This window comes from Micropterus dolomieu, linkage group LG03 (genome assembly GCF_021292245.1).
Source record: "Micropterus dolomieu isolate WLL.071019.BEF.003 ecotype Adirondacks linkage group LG03, ASM2129224v1, whole genome shotgun sequence".
Lineage (NCBI taxonomy): Eukaryota > Metazoa > Chordata > Actinopteri > Centrarchiformes > Centrarchidae > Micropterus > Micropterus dolomieu.
Window position 1 is genome coordinate 14,265,106 of NC_060152.1, and position 17,774 is coordinate 14,282,879.

General features: G+C 40.5%; 3 protein-coding genes across 4 annotated transcripts in view; 1 reads left to right on the forward strand and 2 right to left on the reverse strand.

Annotated features, from left to right (window-relative positions):
* Positions 1-2,487, reverse strand: part of LOC123968968 (protein shisa-7) — an 8,689-nt gene extending 6,202 nt beyond the window's left edge. Inside the window, exon 1 of the mRNA XM_046046019.1 lies at positions 1,948-2,487. The gene's annotated coding sequence lies outside the window, so the exon portion shown is untranslated. The remainder of the gene's footprint in view (positions 1-1,947) is intronic.
* A 1,486-nt stretch (positions 2,488-3,973) lies between these two features.
* On the reverse strand, positions 3,974-10,576 carry ube2s (ubiquitin-conjugating enzyme E2S). Its single transcript, XM_046046129.1, has 4 exons — positions 10,370-10,576; positions 8,925-9,072; positions 5,748-5,938; positions 3,974-5,660 (listed from the first exon to the last, which is right to left on the reverse strand). Exons 1-4 carry the CDS (start codon positions 10,370-10,372, stop codon positions 5,292-5,294), a joined length of 711 nt encoding a protein of 236 aa, XP_045902085.1. The 5' UTR covers positions 10,373-10,576; the 3' UTR covers positions 3,974-5,291.
* Positions 10,577-13,289: 2,713 nt separating this feature from the next.
* josd2 (Josephin domain containing 2) lies at positions 13,290-17,707 on the forward strand. Of its 2 annotated transcripts, none has more exons than XM_046045819.1 (5): positions 13,290-13,700; positions 13,846-13,974; positions 15,123-15,248; positions 15,785-15,979; positions 16,232-17,707. In XM_046045819.1, the coding sequence occupies exons 2-5, from the start codon at positions 13,853-13,855 to the stop codon at positions 16,341-16,343; spliced, it is 555 nt and encodes a 184-aa protein (XP_045901775.1). In that variant the 5' UTR covers positions 13,290-13,700; positions 13,846-13,852; the 3' UTR covers positions 16,344-17,707. The 2 variants fall into 2 exon arrangements, with proteins under 2 accessions (XP_045901775.1, XP_045901774.1); XM_046045818.1 differs by having other exon boundaries at positions 13,291-13,578.
* Positions 17,708-17,774: the final 67 nt, after the last annotated feature.

Below are 17,774 nucleotides of genomic sequence, written 5' to 3' on the forward strand. Positions count from 1 at the left end.
GTGTGTGTGTGTGTGTGTGTGTGTGTGTGCGTGTGTGTGTGCGCACGCTGGGGGAAGCCGAGTGTGTGTGTTAGCGTGCCTGTTTGGTTGCAGGAGGAACACGCTCCCTGTAAAAGCCAGTGATGGAGAAGAGAGAAAGAGAGCAGAGGGATAAATGCAGGGTAGGGATTTAAATGAGCAAAGAGATTGTGGCGAGCGGGAAGAGCCAGAGGTATAGATGCAGAGACGACCATGAGTGGGAGGGCGGTGTGTGGGTGGCACAGAATCAAGTACATTTCTCCCAGCACTTACCAATACAACATAGCACATCACACAAACAGCACCGCCAAACAGTTCTGCAAATATTGTCAATGCCACACACAAGAAGAGTGCTAATCAAGAGTGTAAATCAGATGCTGTTAGAGCAGTTAAAGGGGTAGAATCTGAAACTGTAAAAGAAAAAAAGGCTGTGTGTGCATGTGAGAGACTATAGTAGGCATTCTGTAAACCTCCTTGTCTCTTTCTCTCTCCTTTATTCATCTTGCTCCCCCCTTGTCCTTCTTTCTCCCTGGTTCTGCCTTTCTCTCTTTCTCAGATTCTGTGCGTGGGTTGAGGCAGCTAACTCTCTCAGAATAGCACTGCAGCTCTGTCTGTGTGTGAGTGAAAGAGGCAGTGAAAGAGAAGGGAGGCAGAATCCAATCGACACCCATTAGCCAAACCAGCTTTCAAAGTCACATCTGCCGTCTCCTGCTCGACAAGATGACACTGATGCCTCGCGCCGTCATCTGCGAGCGCTGCTCAACTTCCACTGCCATCTTTTCTGCCCAGACTCCATTCACTTCATGAGGATTCTCTGGCCAAATATCGAAACCACTCCCCCAGACAAATGTGCAATGTGCACAGCTATCTAACAATGCATGTAAAATTCTAGATGTTCAAGATATTAATTCAATAGCCTATATGAAGGGCCAGCTCTCAGATCTTTCCAGCTCAACATACAAAAGGAGCAAATGTTTTTTCCTGTAGATATCTCTACAGTGTGATGTTGAGGCAATGCAGCAGATGGGGAGAGAGAGTGAGGATGGGAACCAAAGGGTGAAGGGCACACATTGAGAACTGTGAAGATGCATCCCTGAGTTACATGGCCACTGGAGGGAGAACAAACCATTGCCACAGATTCCTGCCACTGCAGACAATTGTATCAAAGCAAGTGAGCCAAACGGCGCCTTACTTTCATTGCAGGATGATGACCAGCTGTGCATAAGGCTGGCCATGCAACAATTTCAACAGGTGTTTGTTGGAAATGAAACAAAATGGCTTCTTTTTCTTTAGACAAGCTGTTGCAAAAACGAACTGTGGTGTGCATCAATGACGGGGGAAAACATCCTAAATAGAAGTCATGTTGTTGCAAAAGACGTTTAATGAGAGTGAAAGCGGCGGGGCTGCGGTTGCTTTAGTCTTAACAGTAAAATATATGCTGCGCAATGACTTCGCATCAGCCAAGTGATTTGGACATTGACTCTTCAGACTACAATCCATCCTTCATTAGGTTAATAAGTTGCAACTTGCACTGAACAAGCATGCGGGTTTTGGACATGACTTGCATGTAGCAGTAGGCTAAAAGTGCGTGGGCGTATACGTGCCGGTGTGCGTGTTTGTGTTTGTGTAGTCCAACTGGATGCGTGTGTGTTATCAGTGGTCTTAATATCAATATGTTCATAATGTCTGTCTGTTTAAGTGATTAAAAGCACGTCTTCCCAGCATAAAGCCAGTGTGTAGATATTTCTGTGGCGCAGCGTTCATCCAAATGTTTTGTTCGACAGCCTCCAGCACAGCTGATGCGTCTAAACAGATGCCAAACTCATTTTTCACACAGATAGAAACACGCATTAAAGGTATCAAACAGTTTTGCCTGTAATTCGGCAACTGCTGCTGCATTAATAAAAGGTGCATAATGTCGTGTCTTACCTGTGCGTTGCTCTGGGGTTCGATGCTGGAGAAAAGCGCTGGGAGAGCCTGCGCACTGTATCTCAGCCTTTCTCAGATGGCAGCCTGTTATTGTAGCAGAGGATGATCAGGACAGCGTGAACTGTTGCCGGATCGGCCACCTGTTTTAAATGCCCGTGTTTTTCACAAGCGCCGCAGATCTCAATCGGTCTTGATGTGTCTCCATCAGGCTATTGTTCCATAATCCATATCACGGCAGAGAGGGGGGGAAGCGCAAGCAAGAGAGAGAGCAAGAGAGAGAGAGAGCGAGAGAGTGTGTCAAACGAGATGTTCTGAGATTTTCTGATACATGTCACAAGGCAATTCAACCCTACCTCAGAAAATTTGTTGTATAGCGCAAGTTAGGCTATAGCCTAAACTAGAGTGCATTCCGGAGAACACCCGGTAGCCTAATTCAGATGTCAGATAGGCCTATTCAAAATTTCAAATTCGCCCAATTTAACTTTTCCCCGTCTAGAATTGACTGAGGCTGGTTCCCTTCATAATTTCCAAGCGAGATAGATTACACCGCCTAACTGCGACTGGCCTCACAGAGGTCCGTCGGTGGGGGAGCGCTGTGATTGGTTGGTCAGACTGGTGCTGATGAGATGCTCAACTCCGCGCTGCTGGTCATTAGGCCCATTCAACTGGTGGCGTTCATCTTTATTCCCCTACATTTCATTTTCCTCTTTAATTGAATGACCTAGAGGCCTCCTACATTTTATGGGCTCCCACAAAAAAAACAGACCACTGGTCAGGGATTTGGCTTAGTGTTCTTTCAAAAAGTAAAAAGGCAAAGCTGAGAGAAAGCTATAAAAACGGGGGGAACTTATTAAATCAGCTGGTAAATTCGGCGGAAAACCTCCGAGATCCGAAGTGTGAGAGAGTGTGTGTGTGTGTGTGTGTGTGTGTGTGTGTGTGAGATAAGAGGAAAAAAGAGAGACGTGGTTGCCACAGCAACTGTGTCATTATGTTGGTGGCAATTATGAAAGCGATGAAAACGGGGAAGGTGAGAGAGGACTGGCGCAAAAAGCTAACACTGGAGCTTGAACGAAACGGTCAATTACACCGGGACCTGCAATGGCAACACTCACATGTCTTTAAGTTTAGGACGAGCATGGCTAGTTGGAAATCCACAAAACGAAAGAGGCAGTGTGTGAAGTTTGTAAGAGAGGAAGTTGGCTCTTGTTTGGCTTCATTTCCACTGTCACATAGGCCTACAGTAACTGCCTCCTCACGATCCTCAGAGTACCAGTAGCTACATGAATGAAACCGGATTTTTTTAACCGAGGATTTGCGATAGACTACATGAATTGGAATTAATGATCACACATTATGCCTACAGGATGAATCATAATTAACACCAATTACTCTGTATGCGACACAGGAAAACCATCATGCATTCCCCTTTAGCCTACACCTGACCCCGACTACATCAGACTAAAGATTATTTTTAAATTTAAGAAAAGATGTTTCAAAGTGTTTGATTTATGATAACAGCAAATAAAGCTGCTTTAGCACAAATTGGAGAGGATATGCCATGGAGGTGGAAAGCACTTCCAAAATGGAGCTTGGGGAAGGTGTAACGGGTTATGTGAAGCCCCAGGTGTCTAAGAAGGGCCTTATTATTACCTGCATGGCAGGCTGCTATTTCTACACAGGTGGGTGGGCTGCTGCGTGTCTGCAGAGGCTAGTGGAGCCCTTCATTAGATGGTCCAATGACGCTCTACTGGGTGCACTTTCACTCACTGGTTTGCTGGGGTGGATGCAATTACTGATTTCCTCATAATGGTTATTCCATCACGGCAGAACAGGAGACCAGTATAAACAAAATGAAGTGCTATTATACTACTGAACAGTAGGCTATAAGCTTCACCCTAGCATCCATTCTCAGAGGCTTTACTGATACACGCGCGCACACACACACACATTATTGCAGAACTGGAACATTTTTACCATAACAAACAGTATGCAAACCGACACCAAATAAAAGAGCAAATATGACTCATTTTTCATTTCACTTCTCCTATTTCAATGTTTTATTAATTTAAATAATTTAAAATGGACACAAAATATCCAGCCAACAGTCTGCACAATAGCAGGGGTTTCACAGGCATCTTTTCCATCCAAATTAACACAGCGCTTCAGTGTGTTTCCTTGGGAAATGTAGAACCCCGCATGCATTTTGAACAGAGAGAAAACCTGCCCAGGAAACCCCACCAGTGCAACAGGTCAGGAGACGAATTATCAAACGTGGAAAGTTCTCCTACAGATGTCTGCTCAGGTACCCACATGGCCGGTAGGAGAGCTGGGCATTTGAGAGCACATAACTGCTTTGTAGGGAATCAGGAGCAGTTTAAACGAGTCACACCACTGTATGCTCAGTACAGAGAATAGATGATTCTTTTTTTGTTTTTGTTTTTTAATATAAAAAAGTAGTCTGGCAACCTACCCTGTTCCCCTAAAGCCACTGATCTAGGTCTTCACACACAACCACAAGACAGCTGAATATGAACATGTCAATTATAAACAACTTTTGAAAATACTGGACAGTGAAACAATTTTAGAAAAATAAAAAATAAACTTAAAAAAGGGGGTTGAGATTCCATTAAGAACATAACAGACTTATTATACTCCACTGCTAACTCTTTCCATACCTTTACTTCATTCAGATCACAATGTGAAAAATACAATTTAAAAAGACTTTGTGTGACATTAACATTTCTCTCCCAATAGTGAACCCACCAACTTCTTGCATAACTGTTTAGAAACTTCTACAATTATTTGCTTTGAGCTCAATTTGAAAACCTGTTTTTTTTAAAGTTACATCCTGGTTTAGACTCAAGGGTTGAGTCTGGCTGAGCAGTACACAGTACCATCACAGCATTGTCCAAGAAACACTTTACAAAAAAGGGCTGATATCAAGTTTAAACAATAGTGGTTGTCGTATTAATGGACATTAGAGGCCACATTTTGCACAGTGAAACTCATTCCCTTTATCATTCATTCACACTAGGCCAAGAGCAAAATACAACTGATGACATAATTTCCGCAGTGGAGGTGAAATCTTTCATCTTTCCTTTTTAAAGAGGACAAAATATTCGTCATCATGTCTTTAGGTATGGAAATAATTAACAAACCTGTAATACCAACAGGACAAACTGATGGCAAAACAGAAGGTGTAAGTACAAAGTGGACAGTCTGGCTAGGTGGTAGAAAGAGTCAGAAAATAAGGGAACAAAACATAGCACACTTCAATATTTATATTTACACACACTCGCGCTCACACACATACAAGCTCACACACTGAGAATTTCGCTGAGGTATTAAAGTCGCCTCAATGCGCGCTTTTTATCTGCTTTCTTTTTCCCTGCTACATTATTGGTGTTACCATTACTGTTGCTATTGCTGGTGGTGGTACTGGCTCCATTAGCTCCATTACCCAGAGCTGCTGGCACAGCTGCTGCACTGGGTCCCGCTCTCTTCATGGGGTCACCCGCGTGCTTCTTTGGCTGTGGGCCATCATTAGGGTCCTGAGGTGCCCCAGAGGTACCACCGGGCCCGCCCATCGCATGGATCTCTGTGAGCAGACGAGCTCGGGACTCATATTCTGCATAGTCCTCTAACAGCAAACGCCCGGCCTCTTCGTTCAGAGCCGACTCTGGGTTCGGATGGATGAGAAGACACTTGATCGTCTGTGGGGAAATAAAGACGGAAATGTAAAAACAGCGGAGGCAACTAGGCTGACACTCAGACCAACCAAGACGGATGGTGCCTCTTACAAGTAAGACATGTCGGAGGCCGAGTTCTGCTTTCCAGTCCCTCTTCAGCACGTTGACACAGATCTCTCCCTTGTGACCCACGTTGGGGTGAAAAATCTTGGTCAGGAAATACCCCTTGGGTGGAACAGCAGGGAAGTCCTTCCCGAGGACCAGACGCATTCGGAAAACGCCACCAGCAAATGGAGTTCCCTCTGTCAAAGCATAAAGAATTCATCTCATGAACAGTATGTAATGACTGTGCCAAATTTGCTCCAGAGAAAGAAAGAGGGGCATCAAGCGGCAACTGAGTCAACTAACAAAAACAAAGAATCACCCAAGTCAGCCAGAGATCATTTAGTTCAAACTCCCTGTCTTTATCACTGTAGTGCCACTTGAAAGTGTATGTGTTAGTTTTAGATAGTTTGTTTGTTTGATAGTATCAGTACCCAATAAATCAAAGCTATGTTGCTCAGTGGGGGAGTTAACGAAATGCGGACAAGTGTCTGGCTCCTCAAGGCCTACTTAACAATAACAAGGTCTGAAGCAATGAGCTCATAGTGACAAGATAGCATGTACACTGTTGGCTGTGTGGTTCAAGTGGGTTATGTGTCTCACATGTAATTAGCAACATCAGAAATAGAGCCATTATATAATAGTAAGTACATTTTCAGTCTCATGAGTAAATTATGCAAAACATAAATTATGTAAAAAAAAAAAAAGAACAAATTAGTTCCATGAAACTGGTGGCCGATCTTAACATTTACGCATCGATAGTTAACACCAACTACCTAAACATAGTGGAGCGGACAACTGTGACATCTTCGCAATCACAGGGAGAGGTAAACAGGCAACAGGTGTAATTACCTTGGGATGATAAAAAAAGAGAAATCTCTGTTCACTGCCAAATAGTCATCATGCTATTACTAAATGTGTAGCGGTGGGGCAGCTGACATACTGTAAACTGCAAGTATAATGTAGATGCAGCAAATTTGTAATCAGAAGTATACAATAAACCATAAGCTGCAAGTTAGCTACCGGGCTAAAGGTAGCTCTTGACCAATAATGGCATTATAAAGGCAGTCAAAGGAAATATAAAATAATCTTTATTTTAAAAATAATTTTATAAATTAGTTATTTAAGATTGGATGTGATAAAATCCTTGCGGACCTACACAAATTGCATGGCGACTGTTTATTTTTTTTAGTTTCCCTTTACAGTAAAGTATATGTTCTAGGGCTGAAACGATTCATCGATTAAATCGATAAAATCGATTAATAAAATTCACTGACACAAATTCTTTGCATCGATGCTTCGTTTAATCCATTTAACTATACACCACAGTGTTTCGCACGGACATTTATTACTGTCGCACATCGCACTTACGCTGTGAACACGACGTGATTATAATGGTGCTGTTTGCAATGTGGAGGAGAGAGAAAATAGCAAGGGACAAAGAAGAAAGTGTCCAAAGTATGGGATTATTTCAAACTAAAGAAAACTCTGTAATGTTATAGTCCGTCCACCGTAAAATGAAATTTATAACGAAGCCCCGATGTTCTGCCAGCGGACCACAGACAAGGTAAAGCTGATGATACACGGGGCAACTTTTTGAGCAATCTTGCTGGTGGCAAGTCTGACTATGTTTTGAACGGATAGCGGCGGAGTGGTGGGGGAAGAGGATTACGGTAGTAATCTTTACCATTGACGGCAACGTTGCCCTGCACGATTGCTCTAAAAGTTGCTCCATGTATCATCAGCTTAAACAGTAACAGCAACTTTAGCATTTAGCTGAAATCATGATTGATTGTTGAGTTGAAAGCTAGCCAAAGTAAGCCGCAGACCTCAGCTGAAAATGTACACGTGCGTTTGTTGTTCTCCGTTTTGGGCCGTGAGTTGTAACCTCAGTCATTCATTAACTGGATGTCGGGGAGCTGCACCTTTTAACTCACCTGCAGCTCTCTCTGTAGCTCAGACAATCCCTGCTACCTGCGTATGTTAATCCATCCTTTCACCCAGATTCTTTGTCTGTTATTATAAAGATGGCGATAGTAAAAACAGCTGTTTCGTGTGCAGGATCGCTCATTTCCCGTTTCACATTTCCCATGTGTTTTCTTGACAAAACGTGGTTTGGAGACCTGCATCAGGTTACAGAGCCGCTGTCAGCTCCTGTAGTGTGTTTGTGTCCCTGTCACCGATCAGTCACGTAGTGTGAACGCCACAACACCACCACCACAAACTTCAAGACTGCCGTCATATGACGCCAAGCAAAAGTACTTCTTCAACGACACATCGATGAATCGTTGAAATAATCTATGGAAGCTTCGAATACTAAAAAATCGTTAGCTGCAGCCCTAATATGTTCTACACTAATTTTATATATATATATATACCACAGGGCGGAACAATCAATCGAAATATTATTGAAATCGCAATATGGTCAAGTGCAATATCCAGCTGCAAATTTTTGAGATAGGTCAAAATGTGTCACAACATACTGTTATAAATGAAGCATTGTGATGCTACACAGAAGCCACGGCCTAAAAATCACACTCTTCAGACGTAAGGGAACATCCTTGTTTGGTACAGCCCCAAGCAAAAATACAATGAAATTACCAAAAAGAGACCATTCCCACAACCAAGATTCACATTTTTTTGCGTAACATGACAGCTTCCCAAAAGTGAAGCCAAAATCTTCCGGTGGCTGGCTGCTGTATAGGTCATAAAAGCCACCCTCTCCATGTTAGCACAAGGGACATGGGCCAAACAACAACAAAAAAAACAAAGTTCATGGCAGCCCCCCTGTCCGGAATATTTTGGCTTCACTTTTGTACAGTAGGCGGAAGTGGAGACACGCTGTAATTCCATTTGTTCAGGGTTTCAGACTTTTTTTTTTTTTTTTTTACAAATAGTGAGACAGTATGATATTATACTAAGAAAACTGTCTTGTGGACAGAAAGAAATATACCCAAATCAATACTGAAATGTGAAAGACACTGCAGCATGAAATAAAAAATGGAATAAAAGACAATAAAAATGACCTCTCTTAAGTGTCTTATCATGAATAATTTCTTATAATGCATCGGCAAGGTGCAGACCAGTGTGAGTTTCAATGCAAAAATCAAAATTAGTACTGCAATATTTTAATGCATCTTATCATAGCCAGTGGAAGCTTGCGTAACACCACGTTGCAATCTTTACCTGGTCCTTCAATGGCTGTATGCAGTTCAGTTATGTCTTCCTCACTGGGATAAATCTTGATACCCTCAGGCGGGTCTGCTGCTAAAGCTGAAACCTCTTTGTAGACCAAGCGAAGAACATGAGGCGGCAAATTCTCCACATTGGAGTTCTAGAGAGAGACAGCAAGATGAGTTAGTCAACTTGGGTTCTGCATATGGACAAAAACAGGCACAAACCCATGGGGCAAAAGCTTTATTTTAAAAAGGGGTATTTAGACCATGTTGAGAACTGCTTTGCCAACGCCAAAAACTTACTGACTGAAGAGAGGAAGTTCACTTTGGTCGACAGAATAGTTAAATGTACTCATGACTGTACAGTGTATCTAGTATACTGATAATGGCCTGTCACCTAATGTAACTGCCTAAAATATATACAATGCTTGCAAGTACTATGGTTGTATTTCCTTATGATTGGCAACATGTTTTGCACTTATATTTTGACTAATTAGGCAAAAATAACGTTTGTGAAAATTACAAATACTGTTATCAGCTTCGATAAGCCACAATAGCCTAGTCACCGCAGACCTAACTGGTATGACTTAAATGCTTAAGCTATCATCAAAACTGTCCATTTTTATCAAGGATTATCAATCCATTGCGCTAACATTAAAATAAACCAATGCGACGTTTTTAATGATGTCGACAAACATTTTTCGACATACTGGTATTTTTAATAATAAAGAAAATAGTAAAATATCAACTATCACTAAAGATCCAACTGGCACAAGATAAACCCACCACTAACATCAATTGAGATGCTCCATCTTTTCCTCTTGCTGATGTAAGGTTAATGTTAACTTACACACACGGCGTGGTTTTCTATGTTTGGTTGCGCTTTATTACTAACGTTATGTCGTTATATTCATAACGTTGATCATTTTAACTTTTACCGAAGAAACACTGAGCTTTCTTTGGTGAGTTAAGTTACTAACGTTAAAGTTCTTGCACCACGCAAGAAGCCGCATAACGTTAGAACTCTAGTCTAACAAGTTCTTATCTAATTTGTTTAACGTAAGCTTATCTGGCATCAACACAATCACAAAAGTCAAGCTACATTAACGTTACCATAACAGTAAGGTAATGGTAACATTCATTAACGACCACACAGAGTGAAGATAACTTTAACGGTAGGTTAGCGTTTCATTGCGGTTAGCAGTCCTAGCCTAGCCTTAGTCTGATAACGTTCATGTTGAAGCTGCTCTGTGTTTTAAAATGTGTGAACCAGTATTTATTATGACGAGTTTATCTTATACATTTTAGAAATGCAGATTACGGTTCTTGGTTAACGCAAGAGACTCCAGCAAGTAGACACAGTCCAAATTAAAAGCTCGACGGTTGGCGACGGCTAAACATCGAATCAAGCTAGCAGATACCCCCGTTAGCCATTAGCTCTGCCGTGAAACCTACCATCTTCAAAAGGAGTTCTGCTAAAGTGGTCGATGTCTGGCTGGTGTCAGATATGTGGAGACTTTTCCGTAATGTTTGAAAAATATCTTTGAGGAAAACTTAGCCGGGTCTCACTGGCTCCGGATCTTTTCTTATTTTCGTTGACACAGGAACAAAAATACGATCCTCAGTTTAACCTACTAACGTTACCACAGACCAATGGACATCTTAGTGACGCGATGCGTCTGAAAACACGATCCAATCATTATACTGTATTGTCGTTGCGTCAAAGTGGGGAGGCCTATCAGCAACACAGAAATAAAATAATGACTGATGCTAGTCAGCTATTGGTTTGTTTGAAAAACTCACATTCCCCAGAACAATACAATTAAGAGTCAGAAGAGAAAATTTTACTGTGTATCAAATCTAAATTCATTACATTTACATTTACTCATTTGGCAAACGCTTTTATCCAAAGCGACTTACAGTAGAATAGAAGCAGGAAAGGGAGAACAGTAATGAGTAGATGAATATTTAACAGTCTATGTGTGAGACTGATACATACAACTGTAACCACCTTCAAAAGCAGACACTGCTCATAATGGCAAAGATGAAGGCAGACGTTTACAGGAGTAGCTAGGGCGCACAAAATAGCGGGGGTCTTATCATTAAGTCAAACACAGCATTATTTTATCGGTGAGGTGTTTGCGCAGAGCCCAAATGATACTAAAGGACAGTACCCACCCCAGCCACAGCCTGTTCACCCTGCTGCCTTCTGGGAAGAGATGTAAAAGTTCCTGCAGAGCAGCTTTTCTCCCCCAAGCTATCAGACTCTTAAACTCTAATTCATCCTCAGCACTGCTCCAGTGATGATAGTTTATTTCTGTTCACCATTTTTCATAATTGATTATTAATATTGTCTGCTATGTAGCAGAAGGGAGTTACAAAGCTCAATTTCACTCTATAACTTGTTATACTGTGACAAATAAACCTACCCACCTACCTACCTATTTTGCTCCCACCATGTCTCTCCTTAAAACCAGAAACATTCACCATATAGCAAGATGTTTTGAAGATCATATACTGTAGCAAAGATACCATGTACATGTGCGAAAATGTATATAAGTTTGGTATGAACAGGCCACTTTCACAACCTAGACTCCAAAACTGTTTAGTTTACAAGAAGGAGTACATAAAATCACACAAAGCATAAAGAAACGTCAAAGATATCACAATAATGTCCAAGACTTATTTCCATTGTGGTTGTGGATGTTGAGTTGCAAGATGCAGGACTGGAGGTGACTACCAAAAAATAAAAATAACCACAGCACTCTATCATCATTATCAGTAAAAACCCTCCTCCACCTGCAAATAAGTTCCAATATCACATCATATGTGCCTGTAACACGATTTAATTGCTGTAACTAACTAGGCTCAGGTATCTAATCTTTATCTTCTCAAACATCTCACAAGGAGAGGTAATTTTTAATAAGATACTGTTATCTGATACTGGCCTGTTTTATAATGTTTGTTGTTGTTGTTTTATATAATAACATATATACTGTATATTTAAGACTGTGAATGTGTTTTATATTATTTAGGTAGAAGCAATCAATAAGCTCTCATGTGCTTTTTTTGTCCCTATACATAAATTTATTGTTGCTTCTATGTCATTTGTTGTCACTTGGATGTCATTTCAAGTAAAAGTACAAAATATACTTAAAGTAGCCTACCAAAAGTAAAAGCACTTATTATGCAGAATGACTAATTACAGAGCCATATGTTATTTAATTGGATTATAATTCTTGATGCATAAATATGTAAGCATCACTTTAATGAAACAGCTGGGAAAAGTGGAGTTACTTGTAGCTACTTTATGCTGGGTAGCTTAATCTACAATAATACTACCATTTATTTGTTGATGATATGATTTTTATTAAAAATGTAAATATGAAAAGTAACCAGTAACTACAGCTGTCAAATACATAGTGGAATTAAAGTATAAAGCAGCATACAATTAAAAAGTCATGAAAAGTTTTAGTACCGCAAAACTGTACTTTACATTACATGTGTAAATGTAAATAGTTAATGTTCCACCACTGATGATAGTTTACTGTGGTGGATTATAACTAAGTAGCCTACATTAACTCAAGTACAATTGAGAATTGAGTTATTTAATTTCTATTTTCTAGAGTATTTCCATTTTCTGCTATTTTATATTTCTACCCCACTAGTTCAGAGGCAAATAATATATTTTTTACTCTTATTTACACTCCATGTTTTTACTCCACTACACTTCTTTGATTAGTTGATTAGATTTAGTTAAATTGTTACATTGCAGAATCAGACTAATGCTACAAAATATAATCTACAAATATATTATGATTTTATTAGATCAATCAGACTTTATTAATCCCCAGGGGGAATTCACATGCTACCCAGCAGTATATAAATAAATAATAATAAATAAATAAATAAATATAGAAATATATAATTTTTCTATATATAGAAATATATATATATTTATTTATGCCCCACATTCACCAGCTGCAGTGAAACAGATTAAGGCATCACTAGTCATTATCCAATAATATAATATACATTCTTCTGAAATTCTATAAAACTAGTGATCTACTTTAAGTATATTTTGATGGTAATACTTTTGTACTTTAACTTTAAATGCAGGGCTTTCACTTGTAACAGTGTAGGCCGAGTAGGATATGTGTGCACTCTGGGATTGCTATTTGTACCCAAGTAATATATTAGTATTGCTTCCACTACTGATAGTTTATGGCCCGTTTTATATAACTCAGAATCTCCATCTACATACATTGTAATTTTATCATCAGTTTTTATATTAATAAAAAATTATAAATTACCACCAGCACCTTCATCATGATCATTATTAACGGGCTCAGCACTAGAGGGCGCTTCAACATCACGTCCACAGTCATGAGACCCGACCATGGATGGTGGATGGGAACCTTTGTGTGCGTGTCCAAGGAAATAAGTTTCCTGTAACGTTTATTTTATTGTATTTTGTATTTGCCCGAGTAAAATCACATGTTACAGTAGCGGACAGGTTTTCCAGTGCTGCTGTGAATACCGTAAATGGGCGTGACAGCCGCACAACAAAAACATCACAACAAAAACAACGGATCTGCTTCCGGTTTCTGGATGTAGCTGTCAGACTCCAGCATCTTTTTAACGGGAAATCGCTTTATCAGCAGGTCAGTAGCTTTCTTTTGCTATTGTTGATTAATAATAGTCCACTTTGTCGTTGTTTTGCAATCTGTCAGCAACCAAATGCAGAGTGTAAACAGTTGGCCTTCACAGTTTAGCCTCCGTTACGGTAAGCTAACCACTTTTAACTTTTATCGTTAGCCTGAATGGGCTGCAAACTGTGCTGCATGGCTGCTGCCATAGCTGCCCGCCTATACTTTAGTCGGTGTTTACCCTGTTGACGTTTCTTCTTCTGTGTGCTTGTGTGTGCTAAGCATTAGTATGAGCGAAGGAGACGTGTTTCACGAGAAGCAACGACTGGAGCTGTGCGCGATTCACGCACTCAACAACGTGCTCCAGGAGCGGGTGTTCACCAAGGAGACAGCCGATGACATCTGCAAACGGTGGGTAACGTTTTGATAATGAGTCTGTGTGTCTGCTCACATTACTGCAGAGAGAGAGAATAAATATATGTAACTGCTTTGCATCAACCAACAAGCACATTCAAAGTATGAATCCCAGAAACATTAGTTAACAACGGGAACTTTGCAAAAAGAAATTTGTCACCTGACATGATATTGGCCCCTAGCCCCATTTGTTCATCAGCACCCCAGACATTACTCCATAATTTGGCTACATAGAGTTCCCTGTCAAAGCTTCATTTCTTTACATGTTAAGCAGCAGCTGGTTGTATCTTCAGTTACTTTTTGTTACTCTACAGATGTCTGCTCTCTGTCCAGAGTGATAAAATGTTTGCTGGAGGTGACACAGACATTAAAATCCAGTATTTCCACACACTGCAAATGCCACTGAGCAGAGAGGAGTAGTATAGTCATGGTTTCGCCCCGGACAAACATTTTATCATTCCAGGTAGACTGGTAGACATCTGTGGGTTCACAAAAATACCTCTGAACATCTAACCTGCTGCTTGATAACAGGTAGAAAACAAATACATTTTGATTATCTCCAAAGGTTTGCACAGGGAACACTTGGTGACTGAATTATGGAGTAACTCAGAAAAGTTCCTAGTTTCAGATATAGCAGTAAATGCTGTTTAACATTGTGTTGATGATAAACCTTCCATTGCTGAATGTTTAAACAGGGAATGTCAACCAAAACTTAATTTGTCCTGACCCATTGCTTCAGACAGTAAAGTCAATGTGACCTAGCAAAAGCCATTGTATTTTGTGTGGCTATTGTTTAGGATACCATGCACTAACTTATTTGACTACCAGAGAAGCTGAGTCATGAGCTTATGACCTCAGCTAAAGAATTTCCTGAAACCCTGTGACTTCACTGACTCTGAAAAATTTGGCCCAGTTTGTTATAAACAAAAACATTTTGATCAATTAAATCACCACATTTTGTTGTATTGACAGTTAAGCCAGGAATGTGGGGATATTCATACAGAAAAGAGCAAACATAACCTCAGAGCAGAGCTAATTCACAACAATCCTGGCAAAGTGGCGAAATTAAAATAAGAGCTGTACCAAATACGAGGTGGATTTTCCCTTTGAAATGCTCTTAACGCTCTGTCGCTCCTTCTCGGCAGACTGGCTCCCCAGTGTGTGGTGAACCCTCATCGCTCAGTGTTAGGCACGGGAAACTACGACGTCAACGTCATCATGGCGGCGCTACAGAGCAGGGAGCTGGCTGCGGTGTGGTGGGACAAACGCAGGTGAGTGAGACAAACTGAGCCCTGTGAGGTGAGAAAATCTTTTTCTCCCCCAGCAACTTCAAACTTTACTGCACTAACATGTCTTACTGAAATCTGAAAGGCATCATTATGCGATTAAGGCACAGTCTGTTCCAAAACACACATTACTTTACATTTCTGGGCTGTTTTTTTGTTTTTGTTTTTTTTTCAGTTGGTAGTGCAGTTCTCCTATTTCCATGGAAAATTGGAAAAAGATAAGTGAGTTTGTTTAAAGTTTAATGATTGAAAAGCTATTCAGAAACTCTGAGAACCAGCTGGTTGTGTCAGGCAATCAAAGAACAAATGCATATCTGTAGACTCACAGATGCAGAGAATTCCCATTTCTGCACAAATAGTAGAATATAATACTAGACCATCACACCATGTATCCCCACTGTCAAGTGGGTTCACTAACAGTCTATTGCAACAGTTCATCATGAAATATCTCCTGAAACGTACCAAACATAACATATAGATGTTATGTAATTAAGAATGTCTCTAATATATCTCTCACACAGGACGGTTCAGAGCCTTTGCATGTCGAAGGTCCAGGGTTTCATTCTCAATGTCCCATCACGAGTATCTCTGGGGATTGTGTCCCTCCCACTCCGACGGCGGCACTGGCTTGCGGTTCGGCAAGTTAATGGACAGTACTACAACCTCGACTCCAAACTGAAGAGCCCTGTCTGTATTGGGGGGGAAGCAGAACTACGGTAAGAATGCATTTACATCTTTAAAAATTTTCCAGTGCTCTTTAGACTTTGTGTGTCTGTGTGTTCTCAGTTGGATTAGAACTTGGCTTTTGTGTGCTGCTTGAACTCAGCGAGTGAGTCATCCCACATGAATGGTCACATGGGGCTTACCTCACTGTTGGTGTTTGTTAGAACACTGCACTCCAGTAATCCCTGTTTGTGTCCAGAGTTATTCTAACCTTTTCTCTTCTGTCGTCCTTGTTTCACTTTCAGCACGTTTCTCAGTGAACAGCTTTCTCAGGATGTGGCAGAGATGCTCCTGGTTGTCGGGCGGGAGGTGGAGGAGGACGGTTCATGGCTGAACCCCGACAACCCCAAGAAGTGATATCTTGGGACAGGACATACCTTTTACATAGCATGGGAAAAAAACTGAGACTTTTTTTTTTAAACCAACACCTCATTACAGAAAACTCTTCAGGGAATGCACTAAAATACATTTAATATCTACACAGAGGAAATTCCAAAGAGAAGAAGAGACAGGTGTTTACTCCTGAACGAACTGTTTTGCTTGTAACTGCTGTTGCTCCGATTTGACCAATATACCTACATTGTCCTCCTCTTGATACCTTTGTGTTAACACTAGGGAAGTGGGCATCTAAGCTAACAAGGTTTCAGACAACTGAGGAGGCTAGTTAGATGATACCCGAGTTGTGACATATGACTGAATTTTTACAGTTTTGTGAAAATTGCTGTGCTCTTGCATGAAAAAACCATCTGCAATAAGGATAACTGGACACTACTTTGGTTACTAAGACATCACCGAGAGGAAAATGGTTCAGCTGAATTTGCTACACAAGATGTCACTGTCCCAGACTTTAACGATCAAGCCGCCAAAATTAGATCAGTGTGTACTGTACACACAAGATGGTCATGTCAAAATTGATCAGTTGTCAAGCAGCACCTTAGTGCACCATCTCTACCCAAGACCTTTGTTGTAAACCTTCTATGCACTGCAGATTTGTGTCCATACAGCCACAGTTACTGATGAGGCATTGAAGGACTACTGGTGTCTTTGCATGTTTTCATCCATTGACTACAACAGTTCTTAAATTTATAGATTTTTTTAATGTCTTTTCTTATACTCGAGGTAGTCTTTGTTTTCCTTTCATTTAGCTTTAGTATAAAAAAAAAAACAGCAGAGAAATCTGCAGAGATTTCATATGCCGTTGATCAGTAATCCTTCACAGTGAACATCGTGAACCTGCTTTTGGTTTTCTGAAAGATGTTAATGATGTGTGATAATGCAGTGTCCACACAGTAACAAAGCTTTGACAAAACAAAAGCAGACACGACTTTGTTTGTGATTGTGATTGATTATCCATCTACACCAGGTTTCAAGTTTCTACAGGTTGAGAAGAGCACACAGCTCTTCCACGAGTAAAAGCAAGAGGCTGCATGGTGGTTAGGAAGATCCCTTTATTTAAAATCTAAAGAGGAAAGATTGCAGGAATAAAAAGTACACTATTCTTGATTAGTTGTGAATGAGTCAAACATGCAAAAACACTGGTTCAGTGACTGTATGTAACCTTGATGTTTGTATTTTGTCTCCTATTGATCTATGCATATCTAAAAGAAACGGAACACTCACTGTGGTACACAGTAGTGATCAACTGACTCACAAACCTAAGCTCAGAGGTTCAGAATATTGAAGCTTATTTATATTAAACTTTGACCGGTTTTAAGTATGAATCTGTTGTAAAGCATGCGGTGTGTGTTTGTTACTTACATTGCATAGACTTGTAGACACGAGGAAGAC